The 26,523-nt window shown below is 59.8% G+C and overlaps 1 protein-coding gene across 2 annotated transcripts; it reads left to right on the top strand.

Annotated features, from left to right (window-relative positions):
* The first annotated feature begins 2,929 nt into the window (after positions 1-2,929).
* On the top strand, positions 2,930-18,546 carry LOC141960775 (cysteine-rich protein 2). Of its 2 annotated transcripts, none has more exons than XM_074906808.1 (8): positions 2,930-3,068; positions 13,348-13,442; positions 15,408-15,465; positions 15,949-16,089; positions 16,266-16,334; positions 16,776-16,870; positions 17,161-17,218; positions 17,384-18,546. In XM_074906808.1, exons 1-8 carry the CDS (start codon positions 3,047-3,049, stop codon positions 17,449-17,451), a joined length of 606 nt encoding a protein of 201 aa, XP_074762909.1. In that variant the 5' UTR covers positions 2,930-3,046; the 3' UTR covers positions 17,452-18,546. The 2 variants fall into 2 exon arrangements, with proteins under 2 accessions (XP_074762909.1, XP_074762908.1); XM_074906807.1 differs by lacking the exon at positions 2,930-3,068 and adding an exon at positions 3,365-3,523.
* Positions 18,547-26,523: the final 7,977 nt, after the last annotated feature.

Genomic DNA, 26,523 nt, shown 5'->3' with positions numbered 1-26,523 from the left:
TGCTTCAATCTCAGTCCCACCTGGGAAGGGGGGATGCTGCAGGGACGCAGCTCCTGCTCCACTCTGTCCAGCATCCCTGCGGGAAGGGGCTGCGTTACAAAGCCCTGACCACATGGTCCCTACTTCATCAAGGAGAGGGATGCTGGGCTGCCAGGCGCTCTGTGGCGGAAAGCCCTGCTGTGCCCCTGTGCCCCTCAGTGAGTAACTACTGGCATGGCCAGATCAGCAAAGATCAACCACTGGTGCCTGGCGATGCGGTGTGTGCCAGGCCAGAGGAGCCAGCTGGCTGCAGTGGCTCAGGAAACCCCCAGGCTGCATGGGGCCAGGCACCACTGGAGGAAAATGGGTCGCTGGTGAGGGCTGGGGGGATGGTCCCCTCAGCAGGGACATCCTCAGGCATTGCTGCCCTCTCCTCTGGCTGCCAAGAGGTGACTTTGGCACCCGCTGCCAAGGAAACCTCAGTTCAGCTCTCAGGGATGGATCTCCCGAATTTCTGATTTAAAATGCATCATCTGCCAAAGGAGATGCCAGTGACAGCACCCAGCTGGTCCCCAGCCTGCACCTCCTGGCCTCGGTGTGATGGCGGATGTGTCCCGAGGCTGGCCATTAGTGTGGCTGTCTGTGGGGACGTGGCGCAGTGGTGTAAGAACTTTCCCCTGCTGTGACTGTGCCACTGCACACATCCTGTGTGCCTCCCAGAGAAGCTGTGCCATCCTCACCTGCTCAACCAGTGCCACCTGAGTCACCCATCCCGCTGTCCCCATGGCCCTTGGAGTGGGAGCATGCCAAGCCTGAACCAGGGCACATTTTGCTCCTGAGCAAGCATATCTACTTGGGATTTAGTGTGTTTGCAGGCAGGGATTCACACTTTTAGGTGATTTGTCTGAATTCCCCCCATCCTCTGTGTGTGAAGAGCCCTTGGGAGGCGAGAGCCCGGCTGGGTGCTGGTTCTGTAGAGTGGCTGGGCCTGGGGTTTCACACATGGCTGCTCAATGCATGCTGTTGGGTGGATGCAGACTCCTTCCTCTTCCTCCTGGCCCCCAGCCCCACAGGCTGAGACTCCAGCTAAGATTTCCTACAGATCCAGAGGATTTAGACAGCAGAACCCTTTCAGAATGGCCCTCGCAGTGCAGGAGAGGAGCTGCTGTGGGCATGTGGATGATGCTGCTGGGGCTGTGCTGGCACCTGCCTGCTGCCACGGAGTGTTTTAGGGCGGCAGACACACTGGGTACTGCAGAGGGACCCACAGACGCACCCGTGGTGCTGCGCTGGTGGAAGCAGCTGGCCTCCCAGGAATCAACAGCTCCACAAATCCCCAGGCACTGCCTTGCCCTGACGGCTGCTGGTGCCGGGGGTGGCTGCCGGCCGGGGCCTGGGTGCACCGGCTCCATCCTGGGGCCTACAGGGCTCCCTGGGGCCGTGCAGGGGCACCACTGCCACCTGCCCCTGGGCAGGGACCCTGCAGGCCACAAAGGCTCCCGTTGTGTGACAGCAGCTGGATGTGGAGTGACAGGGACGCCTGGGTCCTTCCAACCTGACAGGGCGCGTGGTCGATAGAGAAACCCATCGTCAAGCATCCCTGTCCTGTCTGGCCCCATGTGCTCATGGGCTAGGGTCACCCCATCCCATGCCAGAGCCCTGGGTTCCCTTCCCAGGGGTGTGTCTGTGCCCAGGCCTGGGCGGGCACTTGGCAGCCGTGCCAGCTGCCAGCAGAGAAAGGAGGAATTAGATGACAATGGCGACTGAGGAGAGCCAGGCTGCCAGCTGATGAATAATGCAACGGCTCCACTTTCGGGAGAGGCAGATTTCCTGTTTACCAACACTGGGCCCGAGCCTGCGGGGTGGCAGTACAGGGGTGCAGCCCCCGGACCACCCCAGCCAAGGACCTTACCACACCACTTGCCTCCCCTGAATACCCCCCTCCCGTGCGCCCGCTGCCTGCAGCAGCCCCGTGGTGCAGGATCTGGCCATCCAAGCACAGAGCGGCTTCCCCTCGCACCGGGGGTCTGCACCTCACCATGGGTCATGTTTTAGAGTGGGCAAAGCCAGCGCTCCCGCCTCGGCATCGCTTCATGGCTCTGTGAGCATCCTTTGCAGCGGTGGCAGTTGGAGGGATTTTTGACACGAGTGTTTCCATGGCAACGGAGTAAGATGGCACCGGGAACCAGGGGATTGCTAGGAGCTGTGGCAAGGCAGCCTGTGCTGCCGGAGTGGTGTTATGGCCGGGAAGGGCTGAGGCTGCCGGGGCAGTGAGTACATCTGCTCACCCTGCAGATGGAATGGGAGATGCCTGAGCCCCTCTGCTGGGCTGGCCCCGAGACCAGCACCCTCAACTAACGCCCTGGGGCCACGACGTGCCTGTGACAGGCAGCGCTGCCCCGTGATGCCGTGCCATGCGTGCCATGCCGTGCTAGAAAGGCTGCCAGGAGACGTGCCTCCCTCCCTCCACTCGCCCGCCGGCCGCCACTGCTATCTCTGCTCCCCCAGGGCCTCTCAACCCTCTTCCCCCCGCCAAGATCTCCCATATCAGGCCTGTCATCCTGGCTACTTAATCTGGGTTTCTCGGTTACCCCATCTGGAAAAAATGTGTCTAAGAATACTCAGCGCAGACTCGGTGCTTCCCGGGGCAGGGGGCTGCTGCCCATCCCCTCCACATTCGCCCCTGCGCCCTCCTGGGCACGGTCCCACCAAACCAGCTCCCGCATGGCTGTGGCTGTGAGTGCTCTGGCGCTAGGGCCGGGCTTTCTGAGGGTGGCTGCTCTCAGGATGCAGCTGGTGGTCTCTCGGCCAGCACATTTGATGCCGGGCTCCCTCAGACAGCAAACTGTCACCGCGAAGGACCACAGCAACTGCCTGTACACCCCCCTGCAGCCACACAGCCTGTGTGCACGTGCTGAGTTTGAAAGCACCCCCCGGGTGCTACCCTGTCCTTAAAAGAGGGGGCAAGACAGCACCCGTGCTTGATCCATTTCTTGCCCAGGTTTTGGGTCTGTGGGTTGTGGCGGTGGGACCTGCTGGTCCAGTGGGTCAGTGCCAGCCTGCAGGGATGCAGGACTCACTGGAGACAGGTGAGGTGGCACTGCTGCTCGGGCACATGCTGGAGGGGATCGAGCTGATAAAAACCCACAAGTCACGTTGCTTAATTGCAATCTTTCTTTTTGTTTGTTTTGTTGCTGGTTTTTTTTTTTTATTTCCCCAGGAAAGGGGAATGGTGAGCGCTTGCATCCTTTGGGCTTTTGGGGATGGAGAACAGGGCAGAGGAGCAGCAGCCCCGGGCGGGGGCTCCGTCAGCCGGCACCGTGCACCTGCCGCGCTCGGGGCCGCGCCGAGCCGAGCCGAGCCGTACCGGGCAGACGCTCCGAGGCAGCCCCGCCCCGGCCCCCCCGGGCGGCGGCGGGGGCAGTGGGCGGGGGCCGGGCGGAGCGGGGCGCACGGCGCGGCGCGGCACAGCACGGCTCGGCACGGCTCCGCTCTCCCGCCATGGCATCCAAGTGCCCCAAGTGCGACAAGACCGTGTATTTCGGTGAGCGCATCCCCGGGACCCGGCCCCGCGACCCCCTCCCCGAGCCGGGGCTCATCCCCGGGACTCCCGCTCTGTCCCTGGTTCCGCAGCCCCGAGCCCCTGGTGCACCCCCGGGTCTTTCCCTCCCTCTCGGCGCCGGGCTGTGTCCCCGGGCCCGCCGTCCCCAAGCCCGGCCCATCCCCGGGCTCCCGCTCCGCCGCGGCTGCTCAGCGGGGCGCACCCAGCACCCACAGACCTGCCCGGCAGCAGCTGCTTCTCCCCCGGGGCCCCCCTCGCAGCTGCCCGGGCTGCTGGGGGATGCTGCCGGCCAGCCCTGGGGCGGGGGGGGTGGGCAGCAGAGGGGTCCGGGGCTCCCTCCTTGCTCCCTGGGCCAAGGAGGTGAAGCAGGAGGTGAGGAGCCCTGGCTGGGGTCCGTGCCCGCAGCCTGTTTTGGTGCTGGGTGGGGGCTCATGTACCCGTGTACCCGCTGGCTTGGTCATGGGGGAACCCATCTGACATGGATGGGGTGCTGAGCACGGGGCTGCCTTGAGCCGGGGGGGTCTCTCGGCGCGGAGGAGCAGGCGGTGGCAGGTGCAGACAAAACCTTCTCCCAGCCGATTTGTTCCCACACCTTGCAAACCTCGCTCCAGGTGCGCCCTTCACCCTTCCCCTCTCACCCAGCCCTCTGTGGGCTCTTCCCGCCCTGGGGAACTAATGAATGGTTTGAGGCTTCTACGGGACTTTTTCAACGGTAATGTCTGGTCTCGAAGGTCCACCTCGGCATGCCCAGGCTGGGTTTGGGCAGCAACGAGTCCCTGCAGGTTTCCAAGGGCCCTGCTTGGGGTTATGGCTGGTCAGGATCTCTGGGAACCGGGGCTGGGGTGTCTCCCGTTGGGCAGCCCGGGGTGAGCACTGCCGCCCAGGTTGCAGAAAATGCCGGTGGCGGAGGTGAGAGCGAGGGTTGATCCCCTGCCTCGGTACCTCCCTGCCGCTTCCTGAGGGGCCTGCCTTGGCCCACTTCGCCCCTGCGTGGCGGTGCCCAGCTGGGAGCCTCCTGGGGTACGACCTGATCCCCTCCTGCCCCTAGCGTGGGCATCCTTGGGGTGAGCATCCTCGGGGCTCCGCTGCAGGCTCGGGGTGGCTCTGGAGACAGATTCAGCACTCCAGCCCAAGCTGCCTCCTGGGACCTGGTGGGCCACAACAGGGTCCAGCTGGCCTGGCCTGGTGCTGCCTGCCCCCCTCCCTGCCCGTCTCCCTCCAGTGGCCCAGGATCCAGCCCCTGCTGCCTCAGCATGTTTGTTTCATGGAGAAATTCCAAAGGGCCCTAATGGTGCCTGACCGTTTGAGGCATTGGTGCTTTCATTCCTTTCCGGCCATCTCCAAGTAAACACGGAGAAATAGGAATTTGCTGTCTTCCTCCTTTAAATAAATCTATTTGTGTGTGGGTGGGAAGGGCTCGGCCCCTTGGATGTCTTTCCTTGTGTGAATCTTTTCCTTTTTAAGCAGAAAATAGCATGTCCAGCCAGCCAGCTGGGCACTGGCCCGGGGTCAGAGTTGCTTTGGGGACGAGCCTGCCCTGCATGCGGGAGGCTGGGGCCAGGCTCAAGGACCCCCACCTCGTTGCCAGGAGGAGGCCAGGCTGTGCCAGGAGGTGAAGTGCCAGCCCCCAACAGTGCCTGTGCTCTTTCTCTCTCCCCATGTCCCAGGGAACTTGTGGGTCTCTTGGGAATACCGTCTGGGAGGGGGGGACGACACAGTGCTGTACCCCATGCCCCCAGCTGTGTTCTGGCTCTCCCCAGATGGGTTTCTGTAGGTGTAGTGGTCCATGTTGAGGTGTCTGCTGCTTCTTGGCTTCCCTATTCCTGCCCTGCTGGGGTACACCTTACCCTGCAGACAGGGAGGAGGCAGGTGCCTGGCAGCAGGGGAGTGGCAGCCCCCATCGCACACACCCTGCATCGCACACCCTGTGGCCCCTAAGAGAGACCAAGGCATGAGTTGAAATGGGAGCAAGCCAAAAACCTCTCTTTACTTGGAGCTTAGGTAGGCAGGAGCATGTCCTTGCTGACGCCTTGAGCTTTTCTTTGAGGAACCACCCAGGCTCTGGCAGAATAGACCTGGGTCCGTTTATTTAGCTCATAGAAACTGGACACAACCTCTGAGCCATCTTTCCAGGATGCAGCTCCCAGAGTTTCCCGCCAACGGATCGCGTGGTTTGGTGGGAAGGCGTTGGGAGCGCCGCGCCTGGGGTTTGGGAACGCTTCTGAATTCCTCGGCTGGCCCGAAGCTTAACGAGGAGGTGATTCATAAAGCCCCGCTTGTTTGGGAGCGCTTCTCGCCTGTGCTGAATGAACGCTGGCAACTATAACTTCTCGAATGCCTGGGATTGCAGCCGTGGGTCATGTGTGAGAAATGCCACTGCGTCCCGTTCCCGGCCCCGTGCAGCGTCTGAGCGGCTGACCAACGCCAACAATCGTGGGTACTGATGGAAAACTCATTTCCAGCCTGCCTGTTGCTTCATGCTCCCTGGAAAAATCCAGTGGGCTCCTCCCTGTGCAGTCAGGAGGATGTGGGCGTTTCCTGAGCTACAGAATGAGCTTTTTTCCTTTAAAAAGCACAGGGAAATATAAAAATAGTTTTCTGGCTTTTTTTCTATGTTTTTTTTTTTTAAAGCAGGCTGAGGTCTGTGACATTGTTTCCAGGAGCGACTGGGGCTAACTTTCCTGCTCTGGGGAGGCTGGAGGGATGAAGTGAATGTTTAACTGAGGAGGCAGCGCTGCGGGCGGCTGCAGGGGCCAGTTCCCACCCCGCGCTGGCAGGTGGCGGTGGGTTGGGTTGGGGTTGGGTTATCTCTTCTGGCAGGAAGCGCCAGAGGGACCAGAGTCGCCTGAAGCTAATCAGCCTCACATTTCCCCAGCTCCCTTTTGAATCTCTAGCCTTAAATGAGTTTTGCAGGGTCGTCAGGAGCCCTGGCCAAGCCTTTCTGCCTCCCATCCTCTCTTCCCAGGGAACTGCGGGGGACTGTGGCAGCAGGGGGTTTCCTGTTTTCCCATCCCAAGCTCGAGGCAGGCGAAAGCCCCAGGGATGTGTCAAGCACACATGCACTGGGGTGTGCTGGTGGGCGGCTTTCGGGGAGCTCTCGGCATGTGCTGGGGTGTCTGAGGACTGGTGGGAGGCTGCTGTGCTGTTTGTTTGGGAAGGGGCATCCTAAAAGCAAGTGAGAGTCACCCCAGTAGCCCTGGGGCTTGTCCCGGCTGTGTCTGCAGCTGGAGCAGCAAAGCTGCTCTCTGGGGACGGTTTGCCAGTGTGGTGCCAGAGGGGGATTAAGGACACAGACATATCCAGCTGGGAAGCAAGGAGGGTCCAAGCCTAGCGTGCTCGGAGGGGCCGGCAGCAGATACTTTGACCCACTGTCGCGCTGATGTCTCAAGCGTGCTGGAGGAGAGGGGTGCAGCGAGGTGCGGGGTGCTCTCCTTGCACAGCACCACGCCGGTGGGTCAGCCCTGCCGAAATTCAAGCTGCAGAAGCTGCTCTGCAATTAATAAGTAACCGCTGTCCTTGGCTCTGGGCACTGGCTGTTGGGACACAGTGGCGGGGCAGGAGAGGCGGGAGGGCTTTATTTCGATTACAGCCGTCCCTAACAAAGGAAGTGGCTCTTCAAGTGCAGCCGGCGTAGCAATCGGCACGTCAGCCTCAGCATGGCCCCGGGCTTGCCAGCACAAAGGCTGGCTGGGCTCCTTGGGTAACTGCCTGCTCCGGTGTGTCGGGGCGGCTGCTCTCGGAGCGTGCGTGGACCTTGCAGAATGGTAACTAAGGATGCGCCAGTTCCCTGCTCCCCATGCAGGGCCCTGCCAGGGCGGGGATGCCTCTGTGGGAAGCTGAAGGATGGGCTGATTAGCATTAGCTTTTCCCTCAGGAAAATAGCATGAGCTATAGAAAATTATCTGTGGGAGGGCACGATGGGACGGTGTGAGGTCTCACGCACTGTGAAGTGCACGTTTTGCTGGAGCTCCTGCACGGTGAAAAGCCAGCACCTCATGTGTGTGTTCATGGGCAGTTGCCTGCCATGCAGGGAGCTGGGACTCATCTGCTGTGGGACACAGGGATCCGTGCAGATGTGCCTGCAGGGCTTGTGCCAGGTGTTTGTGTTGGCCAGCCCAGGTGCTCTGCTGTCCCTGTGCCACCAGGCTGCTCCTGGGGATGTGGGTGCTGGAGGCTTGGGGCTGGCAGGCAGCTCTCTGCAAGCCCGGCTGGTCCTGAGTGACTCTATTGGGTGCCTAGTTTGTGGAGCTGCACTCATGTCACAGGTCTCAAGCAGAGCTCCTTGTCTTCCTGTCCTCCCTCTCTGTCCCTGGCAGGAGCACAGGTATGGGGAGAGGTGATAGTACTGGAAAGGAAAGGCAAGGAAAGGTGGAGCAGGAACACCCAAGTGAGAGGTAATGGAAAATCTGTCACTGCAATATTGCAATCAAATATGGAGCCTGGATTGTGTTCTGTGGTGCCACTTTGGGCTGCTGTGGGGTGATGCTACCCATCTCTCCTGCCAGTGAGCTGGGAGGCCCTGAAGCAGCCAGAGAAGTGATGGTGGGGGACAGGTCCTGGCGTGTAGATGGGGAGAGCCCTCTCCCACCAGCCTGCCATGCACCTGCTGGTGGGGAGCACCAGTGCTACTGTCCCCAGGGGGTCCTGAGCATCCTTACCCTCTGCTGTCTCGTTCACACTGTGTTGCCCACAGCCCTGGGCCAAACCCTGCTTGGAGCTGGTTGTGCCCCACAGCTGTGGGGACCCAGGAGGGTGGGGAGGTGAGGAGCTGTGGGGCTGGAGGGGCACTTAGACAGGCTTGGCTGCTCCAGCATGACTCTGAGTCCTGCTCTTGCTGACACAGGCCAGGAAACCATCTCATCCTCCCAGCACTGCCCACCAGAGATGGTATCTCAGTGCACAGGAGGAACACTGTACTCTGAACCAGCAATTACCCAGAGAGGGGTTTTGCTCCTGTGCCCTGGCTCTCTGCTGGCTGCTCTGCCCCTCGCCATGCAGCAGGGTGAAAGGAGGCCTGCAGGCTGGCTGAGGGTCCTGCCTGCAACACCTTGCATGTGGATCTGCGCCGCAGCAGGACAGCAGCTGATTTCTTGGGCTCAGCCCTGGGTGAACGCAGTGCCTGGCAAGGAACACTGCTGACCCTCTCCCAGCACACCATGGTCAAGCTGCCTGGCCTCAGAGCTGGAGAGATGCATCCCATGCAGATGCTACTTGATGAAGTAAGCAGCCCCGTGGAAAATGGAGAGGGACTTGCTGGAGGCTGCCCTGGCCCCATGAACCAGAGCAGGAGGTTGAAGGCTCATGGCCAGGAAAGTGCCTTGCAGTAGGTGAGGTTTTGTTGGCAGAGAGGCAGGAAGAGATGGGGTGGACGGGAGCCACGCCATGCTTTAGGGCTGTGGCTGGAAATCAGACAACCCTCTCTTGTGCCTGAGTGGCTCAGCTATGTAGGGGCTTGGGTCCTAGGGAAAACCTTGCCTTTCCCCTTGGCTGGAAGGAGGCCCGAGGAAGTGGGACCCCCTGCCTGGGGTATTCCTTGTTCCCCCCTCGGCTGCGCTCCCCAGTGAGGACGTACTGAGTTGGCTTTGTTGTGCACTTGGAGGGAGCCCAGCAAGCGAGTGGCTTGGGGCCGGAGGGCTTGCCTTGCCTTGCTGTGCAGGAGCTAAATATATATGTCTTGGCCACAAAATCACAGCGTGGCGTAATGGTCGGCACCAGCTGTGTGACGGGGGAGAGGAGCTGCCTGGCCAAGCCCAAGAAGAGCAGGGAGGGATGGGGTGGGGGATGTGGGAAGGCAGCTCAGACCCTTCCTGGGGGACCTACAGGGCAGTATGGCATGACATGGCATGGCATGGCAGGAAATCCTCAAACCATCTCTGCCTTTTCTGTCTCCTGGCTGCGCTGCGAGAGGCTGGGGAGGGGACAAGCTGCCGGCTGCCTGGGCTCTCAGCTTTGTTTCCAGCTATTTACCAGGCTCCTTTCCCTGTGCTTAGCTCTCTTATTTATTTCTTTGTGCCTGTGACTGCTTTGAAGTGCATCTGTGATCGGTCTGACAGCATCCCTCTCCTCCAGGGATGCCTGTCGCTGAGTTCCTGTGGGGATTTGCCATCTTCGTCACCGGACTGGGCTTTGTCAGTCCTTTCCTGCATCCTCCCAGGGCTGCAGTGGGATGGATGGGGCACAGCCCAGCCCTTTGCAGAGACGCAGCTGCTGCTACAGTTGCTTTTGCTGAATAAGCCTCCGGCTGGAAGCAGCACTGACGTCAGACCTTGGAAATACCTGTAACAAGGCCCCAGAGCTGGCTTGGCACAGCCCCCAGTGCTGAGGCTTCGAGGAGGGATGCTCCCTTCCCACCCCATAAAAATGCACCCACCTCTGGCCCACGCCAGCTGCCTTGCCTGGGCACGGCGGGTAATTAAGGGGTGAGCCGCGTTGTCTCTGGGGTGGGTCTGCCACAGAGCCGTGGGGAGCAGACTGCCTCAGCAGTCCCCTTGGGTGCTTTCCTGCTCCTGACCTCTGATTTTCCCTGGCTCTAGCAGTGTCCTTCATCAGCGTGGGCTGCATCCCCTGCACGGTGCAAATCCACCCCACAGCTATGTTCTGCGGCTGGCCATGTACCCGGCCATGCCTCCACCTCTCCTCCCCAGGGGCTTTTCCTCTAGGGGAGAGGTTTATTATCCATGGGCACCTGGTGCCCACGACGGCGAGGCAGGTGACCCAGGGCAGGGAAACCCCCGAGTTACACATATTTGGCAGAAGCTGAATTCCTGCAGCCAAGTACCCTTAACTCTGCCCTTCTCAGGGTGCTGCATGGCTAGTTTAAATTTGTCGGGCTTGAGGGGACCATCTTGCCACGGGCTGTGTGTAGGTGTGGGATCCAGCAAGTAGTGCAGGACGCATGTGTGCTTGGTGCGATGCTGAGAGGACACGGGCTCTGGCCCGTCCCTTCCCAGCATGTCAGGACATGGCATTCAGTATCAGAGGCTGGGTGCAGTGTGATGTCTGGCTGAGCAAAGCCTGTGCCGGAGCCCCATGCCATCCCACGCTCCCTGCACAGAGCTGGATGGAGCCTGGGAGCTGCTTTGCCCAGGCTGCTCTTCCAGTGCTGATGGTGGGGTGCCCCCCTGGAGATGGGGGATGTGGAACAAGGGGTGGCCCCAGAAGCTGCTTGGGGATCTCTGCTGTAGCAAGACCATGTGACCAGAGACTTCTCCTCTGGAGCTGATGCAACAGTGGAGCAGATGTGACCCCGTGACAGGAAATCTGGGCGCTGGTGCTTTCCCTCTGCAGTGATTTATGGGGCAGCACGACCGCGGGCGGGACGCGGCTGCTCTGGAAATGGGCTGGGGTGGCTCCAAGCTGCTTCCTCTGATCAGCATGAACAATGCTGCCTGGAAAGCCGCCCTGACTGTGCCAGCCGTGGCCCCTGGGAACCCTTGTTTGCAGCCAGAGGATGCCTGACCAACCTCTGTGTCACACTTGCACCCCCAGGCAAGGGGCTGCCCCTACGGTTCCCGGGCTGTCCCCATGCCCTGGGAGCAGGATGGTGCACTGGACCACATCCTCCCTCCTGCCTTGTCCCCTGCCAGGGGCTGTGGGTGCCAGCAAGGTCCCTCTTGCTCTGCACGGCCCGGGGGTGCCTTGGTGGGGGGGTGCATTTATCAGGGAGCAGCAAGGATTTACAGATGCCTGAAATATTACGGTGGGGGGGACATCGGGGGGGCATCTCATTTTGTGGGGGGCAGGAAGGAGCTGGCGTGGGATGTGGCCGGCTGTAATTGCAATGGCCTCTGGAAAACATCCGCTGGGAGTTTCCTCCTTGCTTTGTACCCGAGACCACAATGTCGCTGGGCCCGGGCAGCGGGGGGAGCCGGGGGGTGACGCAGCCGAAGTGCAGCCTGGCCTGGCTGTGCATCTGCTGTGACAAAGCCGAGCAGCTCTTTGGCCCCAAGCCCCTGGCTCAGCTTTCAGCCCATCACGCTCTGTTTCCCTCCCTGGCCGAGGCACCCGTTCCTGCTGGGGGGAGCTGGGGGGATGCAGGGCTCCAGTGACAGCCCCAAGGCAGCGGGGTGCTGAGACCTCTGTGTCCCTCTCGCTTTTGGGGAGTGCTTGTGGGGCTGGGGGCTGTGTGCCCTGGGGCTGGTCCTCTGCCTCCAGGGGTGGCTGAGGGCTGCAGAGGAAGGGGAGGGCAGGGGCTGCCTGCTGCAAGGGGCTGGGGGGCACGAGCCCCCGTGAGTCCCTGGGCTCGGGGTCCAGCAGGGATTTTCCCTGGCAGGTTTGAGCAGGCAGGCACAGACCCCAGCTGTGGTGGGGCATCCCTTCACACTGCTGTCCGCTCCCACCTGGGGTTTGGTCCAACAGCCTGGACTTGTGTGTGGCATCACTGGGAGGTTGGTTCAGAGCTGCTTCCCACTGATGCTGGTCCCCCAGGCCCATCCTCCACCTGCTTGCTTGGCGATGGTCTTGGGGCTCTCCCCTGCACCCCAGTGTTATGGCTCTGGCTCTGCCCCCTCATGCTGCCCTCCTCTGTCACCAGCCACCTCACTCTCTATGAGGGCTGATTTTTTGGGTGGTGATGGCAGTTGTTTCGGCTTATCTTGGCCCTGTGGCGTGCCCCGGATGCAGCTGTTTGCCTTGGGAGGAGGGTGGCTCTGGAAGCTAGGACGTGCCTCTGGGGAGCTCTTGACCCCCATCTCGATCTGATGCAAACAGGTGACATTTGCTGAGGTCCCTGGGGGCAAAAATGACTGGGAAACCTGCCGTCACGTAGGAGGTCTTCTTGTAAAGCAGGGCTGGGCTCTGATTGTGCTTTTATTTGCTTGTTAAATATTTTATTTGGCTCTTCTGATTTGGTTTTACAGTGGCTTTAATGCGATCATGCTGTTTTCCAGCTGTCTCTGCACATGTGCGGGGCAGAGGGAGGGTGAACAGGGATCAGTGGCGGGCACGGGACAGCGGCTGGCCCCTCCAGGAGCTGGGAGGGTCAGTGTGAGGCTGGGGTTGCAGGATGAGGACTGACAGCCTGTACTAATTCCTGGTGTGCTCCTGGAGACATACAACTTGGGGCCAGCCGGAGGTGGTGCGTTCATAACTGGTCTCAAAGCATTTTGTTTCCCTGAATTTGCCCACTGATGCTTTTAAACCGTTTTCGGCGCCAGCAGTGGGTTGCTCTGCAGGTTCATGGTGCTCTGGGGCAATGCAGGGATCTTGCCCACGTACCTGTCTGCACGTCGCTCCTGCTCCTGGGCTGCTGGGGGGGGGCGGGGGGAGCATCTGCACGCCCATGAGATGGGTATTTTCTGGGGCCAAGCATCCGTTCTTGGTGATGCTGGAGGCTGTCTGCCATCCTGTCCTCCTGGCTGGAGGCAGGTGGGTGTCCTGGGAGCAGCACCGGGGGCTGGAACTGTGGCCAAGGTTCCCCAGGGAGCCCAAGAGGTTGGGTGTGCATGGGGGAGGCATGACTAAATGGGTGGGGTGGGCATGGTAACACCAGATGTTTGAATTGCGAGCAGGGTCATTCTGGGTACCGTGATGGGTAAAAATAGATGCAGAGAGTAGAAAGGAATATACTACTGTTGCTGGATGGGTGCATGGGAAAGGGTGTGTGTACAATGGGAGGGGGTCAGAGGCTGGGGGGGCCTGAACAGCCCCAGGAACCCTGCAGGCTGCAGCAGGGTGGTCCCTGATTTGCACAGTGTGCTGATGAGCAGCCGCCCTCGAGCGCAGCCCCCCATGGTGCCTGGCTCCTGTCTTCCCCCAGTCTTTAGCAGGTGCTGGGCAGTTGCTCACCCATCTTGTATTCCCCGCAGCTGAGAAGGTGTCCTCCCTGGGCAAGGACTGGCACAAGTTCTGCCTGAAGTGTGAGCGCTGCAACAAGACCCTGACCCCAGGCGGGCACGCCGAGGTAAGAGCTGCTGAGGCAAAGGGGTGGGAGAGCTGTGCTGCCTTGCCAGCGTGGTGTGGTGGGCTCTCCAGGGCTCTCCAGCACCCCAGAGACGGGGAGTCCCAGGAATTGGGCTGGAGCAAGTACCCAATGCCATGTGGATGGGCTCTCCCTGTGGAATGAAAGCCCAGGAGTGCACACTGTGGCTTCAAATGCTGCTGCTGCTGTGACCCGTGGTGCTCAGGAGCTCTCGTGCACAGTCCTGGGCAAGCCATAGAGGAGTGCTGGCCCATGTGTGATGCCCCAGCTGTGCCACCCTGGCATGGGCTCCCCGGCAGCCTGTGGTGGGGCTCAGTGAGCCCAGGCAGCACTTGAAGCAGCTCTGTGCACGAGGCAGGCTTGCTTGGGCATCGCATTGGCTTTGAAGGCGTGCAGGTGCCGAGAGCCTGTATATCCAAAACCACCAAAAATCATGGATGCACTGGTTGCCATGGTGATGCTAGCTCAGCACTGGTGCTTTCAGTGCCCTGGGGCTTATGCTGGAGTGCAGTGCCACCGTGGCTGCCCAGCTCTTGGGTGTGTGAGGGTGCTGTGCCGGCCGTGGCAGGTGCTTGGGCCTGGGAGCAACTGTGTTCTTCTTGTGGGATGACCCAGTGTGACAGCTGGTGCCCTGGGTTTTGCACAGCGCCTGTCATGCCAGAGTGTCACCAGCTCTTTAGCATGGTTTTAGCATGGGACACAGCTGGGGAGCAGGTGGTGGCTGTGCTTGTTGTTACCAGCCCGTGGGGGAGTGGGCTGGTCCTGCTGGGGAGGATGGGGCTGCACAAGTGGATCTGTGCTTTGGGCTGGGTTAAGCCAGGGGGATTTGCTGCTTCTCCATATAAGGCTGGATTCTGCTTCCATGGGGGATGGCAGCCAAGCCCCCACTGACTGTGCCGAAGGCAGGATTTGGCCCTTCTTTGCTTTTTCTCCTTCCTTTCAAGCCAGCATGTCCAGCCGGGTTGGAAAGGTGGTGCAGGGAGACCAGCTAAATGTTTACTCTCCCCTCTGGCATGGTAACACTGCAAGTACACTGTTATTTATGCCTTGCAATATTTTGCAGCAGCCTGTTGCCAGCCCACTGCCTCCTCACTGCCCCTGCCTTGTCCCTGGCTGCTCCCAGTCCTCGCCTTCGGCACGGCACTGCTCAGAGAGGCAAGGGAAGGGACATGGCTCCTGCTCAGCTACCGCCCTGCCTGTTTTGGGCAAGGTGTCCTTGCCTTGCAGTGGAGGGGTTGGAGGGCAGGAGCACGGGGCACGAAGCAGGGCTGAGATGCTGAATAGAGCTGAGCAGGTAATGGGGTGGGTTTGTGCCTGAGGACACAGGCCCCCTGCCCCAGCCACAAACACTCTTGCTTTTCTCTTGGATTTGGTTCCTGCTGACCCATGAGAAATGACTGTGGGGAGTTCTGGGGCTTATCGCCCGCTTCATGCCTTCCTGTGATAATTGCCCCCAGCCGATAACAGGGCTGATAGCAGCTGGGCTGGGACCAGTGCCCCCCTGGGGCCTCTGACCTCAGGCTAAGGAAAGGGGGGAGGTGGAGAGGGGGAAGGCAAAGCTGGGTGAAAGCCACGGTGCTCTGTGCACCTAATAACGGCCTGACAGCACACAGGTTGCTTGATGGGCAAAGCAATGCCTCACTGGGTCCTGGTGGCCCACTGCTGGACTGGGGCTCAGAGGTGCCTCAGCTGAGCTGCTGCAGGGTGCTGGTGCTCCAGCGATATGGAGTGCGCAGAGCAGCCAGGGTGTTTGATGCAGGCGCAATCCTTGAGTGCTCAGGTCGGGTTAGGCTGTTGCTGGCAGACCTGCAGGCTGAGGATGTCCAGTGGGTGCATTTTGCGGTGTAGGCACGGCCACGGTGGTCTCTGAACATTGGTGGGGATGGAAATGATCCCAAGGGAACCACAGTTGCCGTTTGGCATCCTAACACTCCCCTTTCTCCCCAGCATGATGGGAAGCCCTTCTGCCACAAGCCCTGCTACGCCACGCTGTTTGGCCCCAAAGGTATGTCCATGCTCTCTCTGTGCCTATGTGGCCATGCCCAGGGCTGCTGGAGGGGCCGGGTGCCCCCATCCCTGCTGGTGGCCAGCTGTGGCCCTGAAACCACCCCAGGAGCCAGGCTAACATGGGCTGAGCATCAAGCCAGCACTTTGCAGTCCCAACCGTGCCATCCCCTTGTGCAGAGGTCGAAGGAGGGAGATTGGAGGGAGGGAGGGATCTGTCCTGACAGCTGTTTTTTTTTTTTTTTTTCACTTGGAAAACAAATTCCTGTTCAAACAGAAGGTGGAGTCACTCTCCTATCCCAAACATGGCTGGAGAAAGCCCGGGTCAGGAGAAAGCAGGCTGGTGCCAAGATGCAGCAGTGTTTGGTGTTTGCAGTGGCCCTGTGGCTCAGTGGGGCTGGGGGAGATGGGACGGGGGGCTGGGGAGAGGATGGAGACCCCAGGTGCTCCCAGGCCACCACAACCTCTCTCTGCCCCACTGCAGGCGTGAACATTGGTGGGGCTGGGTCCTACATCTATGAGAAGCCGCAGATCGAGGGGCAGACCGCTCCAGGACCCATCGAGCACCCGGTGAAGGTGGAGGAGAGGAAGGTTAACACCGCACCTCCCAAGGGACCCAGCAAAGGTGAGGGACAGGGCAGGACAGGCAGCCCAGCTCTCTGCCATGGTGTTCAACCAGTCCAGAGCCACTGCATTTGGCGATGCTATGGGGTGCAGGGTGTGTGCAGGGAGTCCTCCACACTGTGTGTCCTGGCTGACATGTCCCTCCATTTTCCATACCCATGCCTTCTCTCCTTCCAGCCTCCAGCGTCACCACCTTCACTGGGGAGCCCAACATGTGCCCACGCTGTGGCAAGAGAGTCTACTTTGGTAAGGTGGCAAGTGGGCAGTGGGTGTATGCCCTGGAGTGGCACAGCCCCATGGTGCTGGGGCTCTGTGCAGGAGCCCTGGGGCATGCCAGGGGGCTGGGAGGGGGGTTTTGGCTCAGAGATAGGGTCAGGGGCACAGAGGGATGTGCCCATGAAATCTGCAGGAATGGGTCCTCTTAGAGGAGCTCCTGGATGCAGGGCTTCATCTGCACCGTGTCCCCTGTTGTCACCTCCAAGGTGGGTGGCATGGGCTTAATAGCTGTCCTCGACCAACCTCTGTCACCTACAAGGCAGCAGAGGGCTGGGGGAGACGCGGGAGGCCGGGGTGCACAGGCCTGTCTCAGGATTTTGTGTGCAGAGGTGATGTCCCTACGGGGCGTGTTGCCCCTCCGCATGTGTGGAGAGGGGGCAGTGTGACCCTCTCTCCTTGTCCCCCCTCTAGCTGAGAAGGTGACTTCACTGGGGAAGGACTGGCATCGTCCCTGCCTACGCTGCGAGCGCTGCAGCAAGACGCTGACCCCGGGGGGCCACGCCGAGGTAAGGATGTCCTAGCCCCAAGAGCCCAGGGCAGTGTGGGGGGGGGATGCCAGCGGGGCAGGGCTGGGCTGGGCTGGGCTGTGCCGCACTGGTTGGGCAGCCCCTCCCTTTGCAAGAGGGTAGGACAGGGCTGGCAGGAGCAGCTCCCCGGCCTGGGGGAGCGCTGGGGATGCTGAGTTCTGCAGGGGATGAGCAGAGTGGGAGAGGTGCCCAGCCGGGGGGATGTGTCCTGGGGACTGGCCTTTCCCTGGCCCCCTGCCCTGGGTGACATGCTTCTCTGCCCCGCACAGCACGATGGACAGCCATACTGCCACAAGCCCTGCTACGGGATCCTCTTCGGGCCAAAGGGTGAGTGCCTGGGGGCACGCAGGGTGGGGAGATGGTGTGGGGATACACAACCCACCTGGGCTGCCACTCTCCATGCTCATGCCACCATCCAGAGGGGACATCTCTGTGGAGCATGCCACCTTCCCGCCCGGCTTCTCACCCTCCTGTGTCTCCCTCCCCATGTAGGTGTCAACACTGGAGCTGTGGGAAGCTACATCTATGACAAAGACCCCGAGGTGAAGAACCAGCCCTAGACAGCATCCCTCTGCCAGCCCACCTGCTCGCTCTGTGCCCCTGTACTAACCTGCTCGCAGCCAGAGCAGACCTCACCAGGCTGGCCACAGAGCTGTGTTCTCTCTGCTGTCTCTACTCTGGGCAGGACAGCCCTGCCCCCTGGGTTATATATCATAGTCTCTAATATAAGCTTCAGTGTTTAAAGGCAAAGGTAGAAGGTGTCTCTGGTGGTTCCCAATGCACTCTGCCCTCCCTAGCCCTCCCACCAGCCCCCTGAGTACGGAAGGCAGCGGGGCAGGGGTGGGAATGTCACTGTGTGCAGGGGTGGCTGGTGGCACCTGAGGGGCTGAGAGCAAGAGGAAGGTGGTGGCAGAAGTCCTGCAATGGGAGGGTGCTCCATGCTGCCCCCCCACATGGAGGGCGATGGAGCCGGGCAGGCATCCTGTAGCTCTTGGGGAGGGGGGCTAGTGGTTAGGGCACCCATCCCTGTTCCTCACCAGCTGCTGGCAGCACTGCCCTTCTCCTTGGCCCTTCTTGGGCTCCATGCCCTGGCTCTTGCTCTGCCCAGGGCCTGTGGCCAACCCCAGCTACCACCGGGGTTGCAGGGTCAGGCATCACACTGCATCCCCATCCTTGCCCGCCCAGGGCATCCCTGTACGTGTACCTGGGCAGGTGCCCAACCTGCTCTGCTGGCTGGTTTGGGTTGGTGGTCCCCCCACCCTGGTCTCCCATGGCTGAGGGTGCATCTGGTGGCCACAGCCCTGGGGGAGTGGGCTGGTCCCCACCTTTGGAGGGCAGAGCGCATTGGGCTGGTGGCTCGGTGGCGGGATGCCCACCTGCTTCCCAGAGCCGGAGGTTTCTCATTGTTGTTGTTTATTTATAAGCAGTTGTACATGTGCCCCTTGCTTTGGAGAATGACACGTGACCCCCAGTCTCACCCATCCCCCCCGCACACTCCCAGCCCCACTGCTGCCCAGGAGGCCAGGGAGGGGGCTGGTGCAGGGGAGCCTCCGGGGTGGCAAGCCCTGGGGTGCCAGCACCCTGCTCTCCCCGGGCTCCCTGCGCAGCTGCAGGGCTGACTTTTGTTATTTGCTGACAATAAAGGTTTTGAGAGATGTGTTGAGTGGCTCAGCTCTGAGCGGAGGCAGGGGAAGCTGTGCATGCCTTGCAGCATCCCTCCGCTCCTGGGACAGTGTGGGGACCCTGCCGCTATGGTCCTGCCCCGACTGGCTCCTCCTGGGGCAAGATGGAGCAGCCTTAACCCCAGCTGCTCAGGCCATGGGTGCAGCACAAGCCATGGCTGATCCCTAGGCTGTGAGCAGGACAGGCTGAGATGGGATGGGATGGGATCCTCCCCAGCTTTGCAGGATGGAAAACTAATGGACGGATAGCATATCATACCATAGCAGGTGACACTGTTCCCCCCAGCCTGGGCTTGCTGAGTAGGTGCAGTGCCTGAGCGGGGTTGCCGGTGGGAAAGCCCAGCCTGACAGCCGCAGGGCAGGAATGCGGTGTGGGGGGCATGGGCCACCCCCCCTCTTCAACCCCTGGGAGCTGCCATGTCCCTGGCCAGAAACCAGGCCCAATGCCAGGCATGGTTTTAGACATCCAGCTATTCCCCCTAGGAACTCAGCATCTGGAAAGCAAGGCATGGAGGCTGGGGCTGCCAAGGCAAACACTGGCTCTGGGAACTGCTGCTCCAGCTTGTCCCCTCTGACAGGTTCTTGCAAGAGCCCCCTTGGGCTGCCTGCTGGCTGGTCCCCCTGGGGACTCGGGGACCCTGCCTGCCCTGTTTGCTGGGGAAAACAGGGACCTGGTGCCCCTGCAATGTCTTGCATCCTTATAGCAGCCTAAGCCCTGGAGCTGCTCCACCACCATGAAGGAGAGGGGTGGGTGGATGCCAGCCACAGCCCTCAGCCTCGCTCCTCACCCAGGCAGGGCTAGGAAACGCCATGGGCGCTGCACGACAGGAACACTGGCTCTGCCCATGCACTGCACCTGCAGGCAGCGTTTGGCCACGGTGGCATCCCCTAGGCTCAGGCAGCTGCAGAGCAGCAGGCGCAGGAGCTGCTGGTTTTCCCTCTCCCCGCAGTAATCCCAGCGGCACACAGACTTTTCCCAGACACGGAGGGCTCGGCAGCATGTTTCCCGGTCTGGGCAATGGGCTGTGTGTTCGTGTTTTGGTGGGGTTTCTATAGAGACTTGACCCCTCTGATGCTTTTGGGAGCAAGGCTGCTGTGTAAATCAGAGCAGTGTCACACAGCCACCTCCTTCCCTGACCCGCAGCAGAGAGCTGGGACTTCGCAGCCAAACTTTGCCAAGTTTACCCCATGTAGCAGCAGTGGTGCTGGGGTGGGGGTCCCCATCACCCATCTGGGATCTAGTGCAGCTGCCAGCAAAGCCCTTGGCACAAATCCAGCCCTTGTTGCAACACTTATTTACTATCATTAATTAACTAGGTTAACATGCCAGCCTTTTTGCTAGATTGTAGCAATCCCCTGCAGCAGAGGGTTTCCCCGATAGATTGCACAGGCTGATTTTCCTCCCCACCGCCCTGCGTGCAGCTCAGCAGCGGGTTTGCTCTCCCCAGCACCCACCTGGCCCCATGCCCTGCACCCATTCTGGCCTGGCAGGCCTAACAGCATCCTCACCATGGGCACTGGCCCCCTGATGTGGGGCCCAAGAAGCTGGCTCCCCCTGAGCGCGGCTGGGCGGGATGGTCACTGCAGGGGGGAGCTGAGCACAGTCAAGGCCTCATCTGAGACCAAGAGCATGGCCATGGTGGGATGGGAAGGTATTGGCTAAGCCTGTCTTGAGACAGTGAGGAAGGCAGTTTGGGGTGGCAGTGATGGGAGGGGATGCCCCCAGGGCTCATATGTGGGTTATTCTGGGTGTGAAGGGATACGGGACAGGGCAGGTACAGCACTCCAGCTGCTGCTCACTCCCACATGGCGACCACAAAACACAAGATTTTACTTTGGTTTGGGGATGGATTTTTTGTTCCCCTTCCATTATTTTTGGTTTACATTTTCTTTTCCCCATGAGAGTTTTGCTGGGAGAATGCAATGAAATTAAAAATAGCTGAAATTCAGCTCTGCTGCGCAAGGGGTTGCTGGGAAGCCAACATCCATCACAGCTTCCTGCTACCCCAAAGGGGACAACTCGGCTACTCAGGCTCCAGGTGGGTGATGTCCCTTCACTGTCCCCCCACCCTGATGCGGTGGGGTGACTGGGCACCCCTCATGGCAGAAGGTGGCCCCCCAGGTACAGCAGATACCCACAGGGTAGGTGTTAAGACCAGGAAGCTGAAGGATATAGCAGGGATTTGGCATGCCATGTGGGGTTATCTGTGTATGCCGAGGGGTTGGGGCTGTCCCTGCTCTGCCGGATCGTTGTGGGGACCGAGGCACCAACACAGTAGAGTGGCACTTTGATCGAGCAGAGAAGGCAGCTCTGGCCTCTAATCCTTGGTACATTTTTGTATTTATTTTTGGGAGGCCTATTTGAGCTGAAAATGCTCCTCTACTTGAGTCTCAGAAAATATCCTTCCCCTTGGGAACATAAAATATTTAATATTTTTTCAACTCAGACTTACTAGTGGGATAAAAAAGTTGGAGGGCTCTGGTGATTACAGACATGGTCTCCAGGGTATGGAGGAAAATAGAGAACAAAGTGGATGCAGCTTTGCTTGGAAATCCCCCAAGCCCTGTGAACTTGTCCTGGGCAATTACCCTTGCTGGGTCCCAGATTTCCTGGGAGCCAGCAGAGCTCTGCAGGGAGCCGTGTCTTGCAGGTCCTCACTGGGCCACGATGTGCCAGTGGTCAGCCTGTTTTGAGGGCAGTCCAGGTGATGAGTGCCAGCCCAGGTATCCCTGAGGAGCAGAATTGTCACCTAGTAGTTCTTCTCAACAGAAGGCTGAGGGCGCCCGTGCCACCAGAGACAGGCCTGCATTGCTCGGGCTGTCAATAGTGAGTCAGGAAAGGGACCGGTGAATGTACAAAGGCTGTGGCATGGCAGGCTGCACACATGGAAAACACCAGGGAGGGACTTGCCAGGAGTAGGAATGACGAGGGTGGCCCTGTGCTACAACATCTGAGCTAGTCCATGCAGGAAAGGGATGCAGCTACCGTGGTGCAGAGGAGGTTCTGAAATGCAGGGAGGTGGCAGAACAGCATGGCTGTGGCTGGCAGCATGGCTCTGACATGCCAGTGGCTGGAGCAGCACAGCTGGGCAGAAAAGCAAGACCCATTTAAAGCATTTGCTGGGAAGTCAATAAATAGGAGCCAAAAGGGATGAAGTGCTGGAAGATGTGATTTAAGATGAGATATTAAAAGTGACACAGTAAGCACAGCTTGCTTCCATGAGGGCCAAGAACCACCTCCAATACTCCCTTAAATCAGTGGTGTGGCTCTCCCAGGCATCCCGGGCTTTGGCTTGGCCCCAGGGGGAGGTTTAAGTACCGGGTGTAAATACTGCAGAGGGTGTAGGAGAGCAGGCAGGGATGAAGGGGAAGGAATGGCATGAAACTAAGCAGAGGAGCGTTTGGGCTGTAAATCTCCCCACCAGTGCAGCATGCTGGGCTGTTGCGCAGGGAGAGCTGCTGGTGCAGGCTCTGGCCATATCCCTCAGTGACTCCCCAGCTTGTTGCTGCCTGGGGACATCTATGGTGGAATTTCCCCTCTCAGGACGCTCTGCAGCAGCCTTTGTAACACCAGTTGATTTCCAAGTGGGGTGAGAAGCTGGGGGACTGCCCTGGGGGCTTGGGGGGCTCCTCAACTACCTTGGGACTGCTTGCTGGGGAAGGAATACCTGTGCTGGTGGGATGGAGGTGTGCATGCTGCTAGTGGGTGTGAAAACCTGCAGCTCCTCCTCTCACTTTCCTCTCTCTTGCTCTGTCCTGACCCTCCATCTTGCTTGGGTAAGGCAGAGTGGAGCAGCTATATCTATCTCCTCTCCCTGTGCCGCCACCATGGCATGACTATGTCAAGCTGCGTGCTGACAGAGAGAGCAAACACCTCTGCACCCCTTCCCTTTCACCTCACCTCCAGTGGATGTTTAACCGGGGATAAAAGGTGTGGTGTCAACAGCCTGGACCCAGCCCAGGGCAAATGGTGCTGCCAGGCAAGCGCCCCATGCCAGGGCAAGGCTGGGGAGGGGATCCCTGGCACTGGTCCCCTGCCAGCAGTGCCCACGCTCCCCACCAGTCCCCAGCACTGATGTGAATCTCTCTGGCAGGCAAAGATGATGCCTCACGGGTGCTGGACAGCTTCCCAAAGCAGCGGGCGTTGCTTCCTCAATGATCCTGGCTGGATTCGATAGCCACAACAGAAACAGGAGGGACTGTGCCAGGAAAATGCACCAAACCCTCCCCGGCAGGATTTAGCCAGGAGGTTTCCTTGTGCTACTCCTAATGGAAAGCTTGCAGAAAAGAGCAGATGATAGTGGAGACTTTGGCCAGACCATACACAGGGAGACTGAGAGAACAGTTCCTGGATGAAATCAGAAGAGATTTTCCATGTAGCTGGGACTTGGAGGGGCAGGAAAGGTGGGTGAGGGCTACCACCCTCTTCTGTCCCATGGATGGAAATCCCATACGGATAGCTGGTGGGGCCCTGCACAGGCAGCCCCACGCTCTCCCAGCAGCAGGGCTCACCCCATCCCTGCCAAGTCCCTGTGCCAGAGCAGCGTCTCGCTGAGCTGGGAGCTGCCCCAGTGCTCCTGTGTTTGCTATTGCTTGTGCAGTGTAATATTAACTGCGTGATAATCATTCACGCCCTGGCTCTTGAGGCTGAGAGCTGACCTGACAAGTGACTGTTGCTGGCAGCCCGCTGCCTTAACCTGTCTGGAAAAGTTTTTACCGTTTTTGCTAGAAGCAGCTGTGTGATTGCCTGTGCCCACAGCGGGACGGACTCTGCACCACATCCAGGAGGGCAGCAAACAGATGTTGGTGTAGCAGTGAGCGTGTTTTGCAGGCTCAAACCTTGTGGGGTTTTACAGCAGCAGTGTCAGGTGTGCTGGGCTCCCCTGCCAGCATCCCCCCAGGTGGCCCTTTCCAAGCCCCTTCCCCAAGCCCCCCCACTCCCACACTGCCTTTCCTGCTGCCGTCCTGTTCTCAATTACTCCCAGCATTGGCTGCCTGTCAGCTTTATGAAGACGTACCCCAGAGTTTTTCCTTAGGGTGTAATTTGCCCTGACAGCTGCCTTCGTGCTGTTGTTTTCCTGGCCAGCCATTAATGGGATTAGCTGCGTATAAATCCGGAGGTGATGGAAGGCAAGGGGAAGGGGGGAGCACCAGCCCCCTGCCGGGATGTACCCTGTGCCACTTTGCAGCACCACAGTGTCAGCATCTTGTGGGACTTTTGAAGGGTTCACACATCGGGCAGCTCCCCCCAGCCTCCGCTGGGCTTTTTTAAAGTCACCCTGTAATTTTCTTGTCAAATTAGAGTCCCATGAGGAGATGGGCAGGGCATATTTTACAACAAATTGCCTTGGCTGTGTGGGCCCTTGATTTGCACAAGTGCAGGCTGAAATATGGCCAGGGAAGGAGATTTTGCAGGACTCAAGTTGTGCAAATGCTGGGAAAATGCTGGACCAGGGTGCCACCAGCCCCTGAGCTGTGCCTTCACCACTGCATCGTCTCCCCACTGTGTAAACGTATGGGGGGGCTGTGACATGAGAAGTGTGGGAGCCCCTGTCCTGCTCCAGTGACAGGGGGCAGGAGGGGAGACGGGAGCTGCTGCCCTGGCAGATGGGCTGGTATGCTACATGGAAAGAGCTGTTTTTTCCTGCTGTGTTAACAAAACAAACCCAACTCAGCTTATGTTACCCACTCTGCCTGCTAACATGCTGGTGACTTTTCCAGTCATTACTCCAGTAATCACCAGGGCCAAGTTGCTCAAGGGGAATATTGGGCGGGCAGTGTGTGCCCACAGCTCCGGTTGTGGCCGAGAGCTCTCACCTTGCAACCCTGCCCCAAGAGCTCAGGAAACTTGGGGAGTCTTTGGGGGCTGCAAGGACCTTGCACCAAATATGCCACAGATGGACCTGGGGAAGCTGGAGCTGGCTTTTGCCAGTGCTCACTAAGGGACTGCAGAGGGGACCCTGCCCGTAACAAGATCACCCAGACAAACAAATGGGACAGCCCAGATTTTTCTGAAGGCTGTCGCTATGACATTGGGGAGCGCTGGTGCCTGATGCTCCGGTATGGAGCCTCACCCACAAATTCCTATCAGAGGGCACAGACAGCTGAGGCGTGCTCTACTCTAATGGTTAAATTAGCTGGAACAAGGTCTCCAGATAAGATAACGCTGTGGTTTGCTGAGGAGGCTGTTCTCCATTGGTGTTGGCTGGATTGTTTCCCTGGCAGGCAATGAACCTCGCTTTGAAGTGATGCTCCAGCTGGGACCTGGCCTTGCTGAAGACACCACCCCTGCCCCTCTCCTGCTGCTCCCTGGAGCCGTCTCTGCCCAGCACCAAAGCTTGCCTGCTGCCTGCCCTTGCCCAAGTCCATGGGCAGGGCACCATGGGCAGTGTCCCACTGCAGAGAGACAAACTGGTTGCTGCTCACTGCTGCTCCGAAACGGCTCACAGATGTTGTGTCATGGTTTTGGCTCCTGGGAGGACCCTGAGTGGCAGAAGGAGCGGTGACTCCAAACGTTGGGCTGCTGTAGTGTTTCCAGACAGCTCCCTCCAGCACAGGCTAATGGGGGCTCAGTTTATTGCTCTGCCACATTGTGCTGATGGGTTTCGTACACCAGCATTAGGAGTGTTTATGGACTTGCTCCCTGTAAAATGAGCAAGAGGCCACATCCCACAGGCTACCGAGATGCTGCTGTACTCCAGGAGCACCTGCAGTCCTCCCTCCCTCCTGCTAGAGGCCTCTGACAGATGGCTTCACTGTGCTGCCCTGCTGCCGTGCATGCCCACCAATTGGTGGGACGAGAGCAGGGTAGAGACAATGAGCAGGATGCACGTATGGCCCCGGTGGGGCATAGAAACCGGGGCTACTGACCCATGGTAACCTGTACCCTGATACGGGCTCTCTGCAATTCCCATAGGTTTGCACGGTCCATGACATGCTGATACTGACACCATGCTTTGGCTTTCCCCTTCATGAAGCAGGCCGGTGGTAGCCCAGGCTGTGCGCAGCCCCACAGCAGGGCTGGCTGGACTAAACCACGGGGGCTGGGAGGGTGGCTGCCAGGCATAAAGCCCTGTGCAGGCAGGGCTGGCAGGTAGCAGCGTGTGGCTTGGCAGCGCCTGCTTTGTGAGAGCTGCCGCTGGTTTTGTGCCCGCTCTGTTGTGTGAACAGTCTCCAGTAAGTGGGTGGGGGAACCGAGGGGAGGGGTCGGCTGGGCTCTGCTGCAGCTGGGTCAGTCGGTGTGCAATGCCGGTGCCGTGTGGGGGCACAGGCTGCCCTGGCCGGGACAGGAGTGTTCCTGCCGCAGGCTGAGTGGTCCGTGGGGACCGGCCATGGGGCTGGGCCTGCCAGAGGAGACCTGAGAGAGGCCAGTTTTCAGCTGCCCGCCAGCACAAAACCTGCCTTAAAAGGGAGTGCAGCTGAAGGTGGCTGTCCTAGCTGGGCATTGGCCTCAAAGCAGCCTGGCACCATGTGGGGGAGAAGCAGGGCCACCTGGGGGAGGGGAGAGGACATGCACTGTGCCCCTTATTTCATCATGGTGCCTGCATGCACCATCCATGGTGCAGGGAGGGGGTCCTGGTCCAGGGAAAGCAGCTGGGCACTCATGGGGTGCTGCAGCTCGGTGCAGGGGGACGTGGTGTGGCTGAAATATGGTGCTTGAATGTGCGTGGTGCTTCAGGGTGGGAAGGACAGGGAGGAGTCAGGGTGGGCCAGCAGCCTTCGAAGGGCACCTCTCTCCTCCCATGCTGTAAAGAAATGTCTCAGCATTACTCACGCCTTAGCCAGTAGCAGGCATCCCAGCAATGTCCCTTGAAGCAGTGTGCTGGAGGTGCTCCTCAGCCCACGGTGGGGCTGCCAGCACACGGGGTGACCCTGGGACCACGGGCAGCAGCGGGGAGCAGCAGCGGGATGAGGGCTCCCGCTGGTAAGGGAGGCTGGAGCCAGCCTGGG

Source organism: Athene noctua, chromosome 5, assembly GCF_965140245.1.
Source record: "Athene noctua chromosome 5, bAthNoc1.hap1.1, whole genome shotgun sequence".
NCBI lineage: Eukaryota > Metazoa > Chordata > Aves > Strigiformes > Strigidae > Athene > Athene noctua.
The sequence above is the reverse complement of the archived record's forward strand: the minus strand, read 5'-3'. Positions and strand labels throughout refer to the sequence as shown.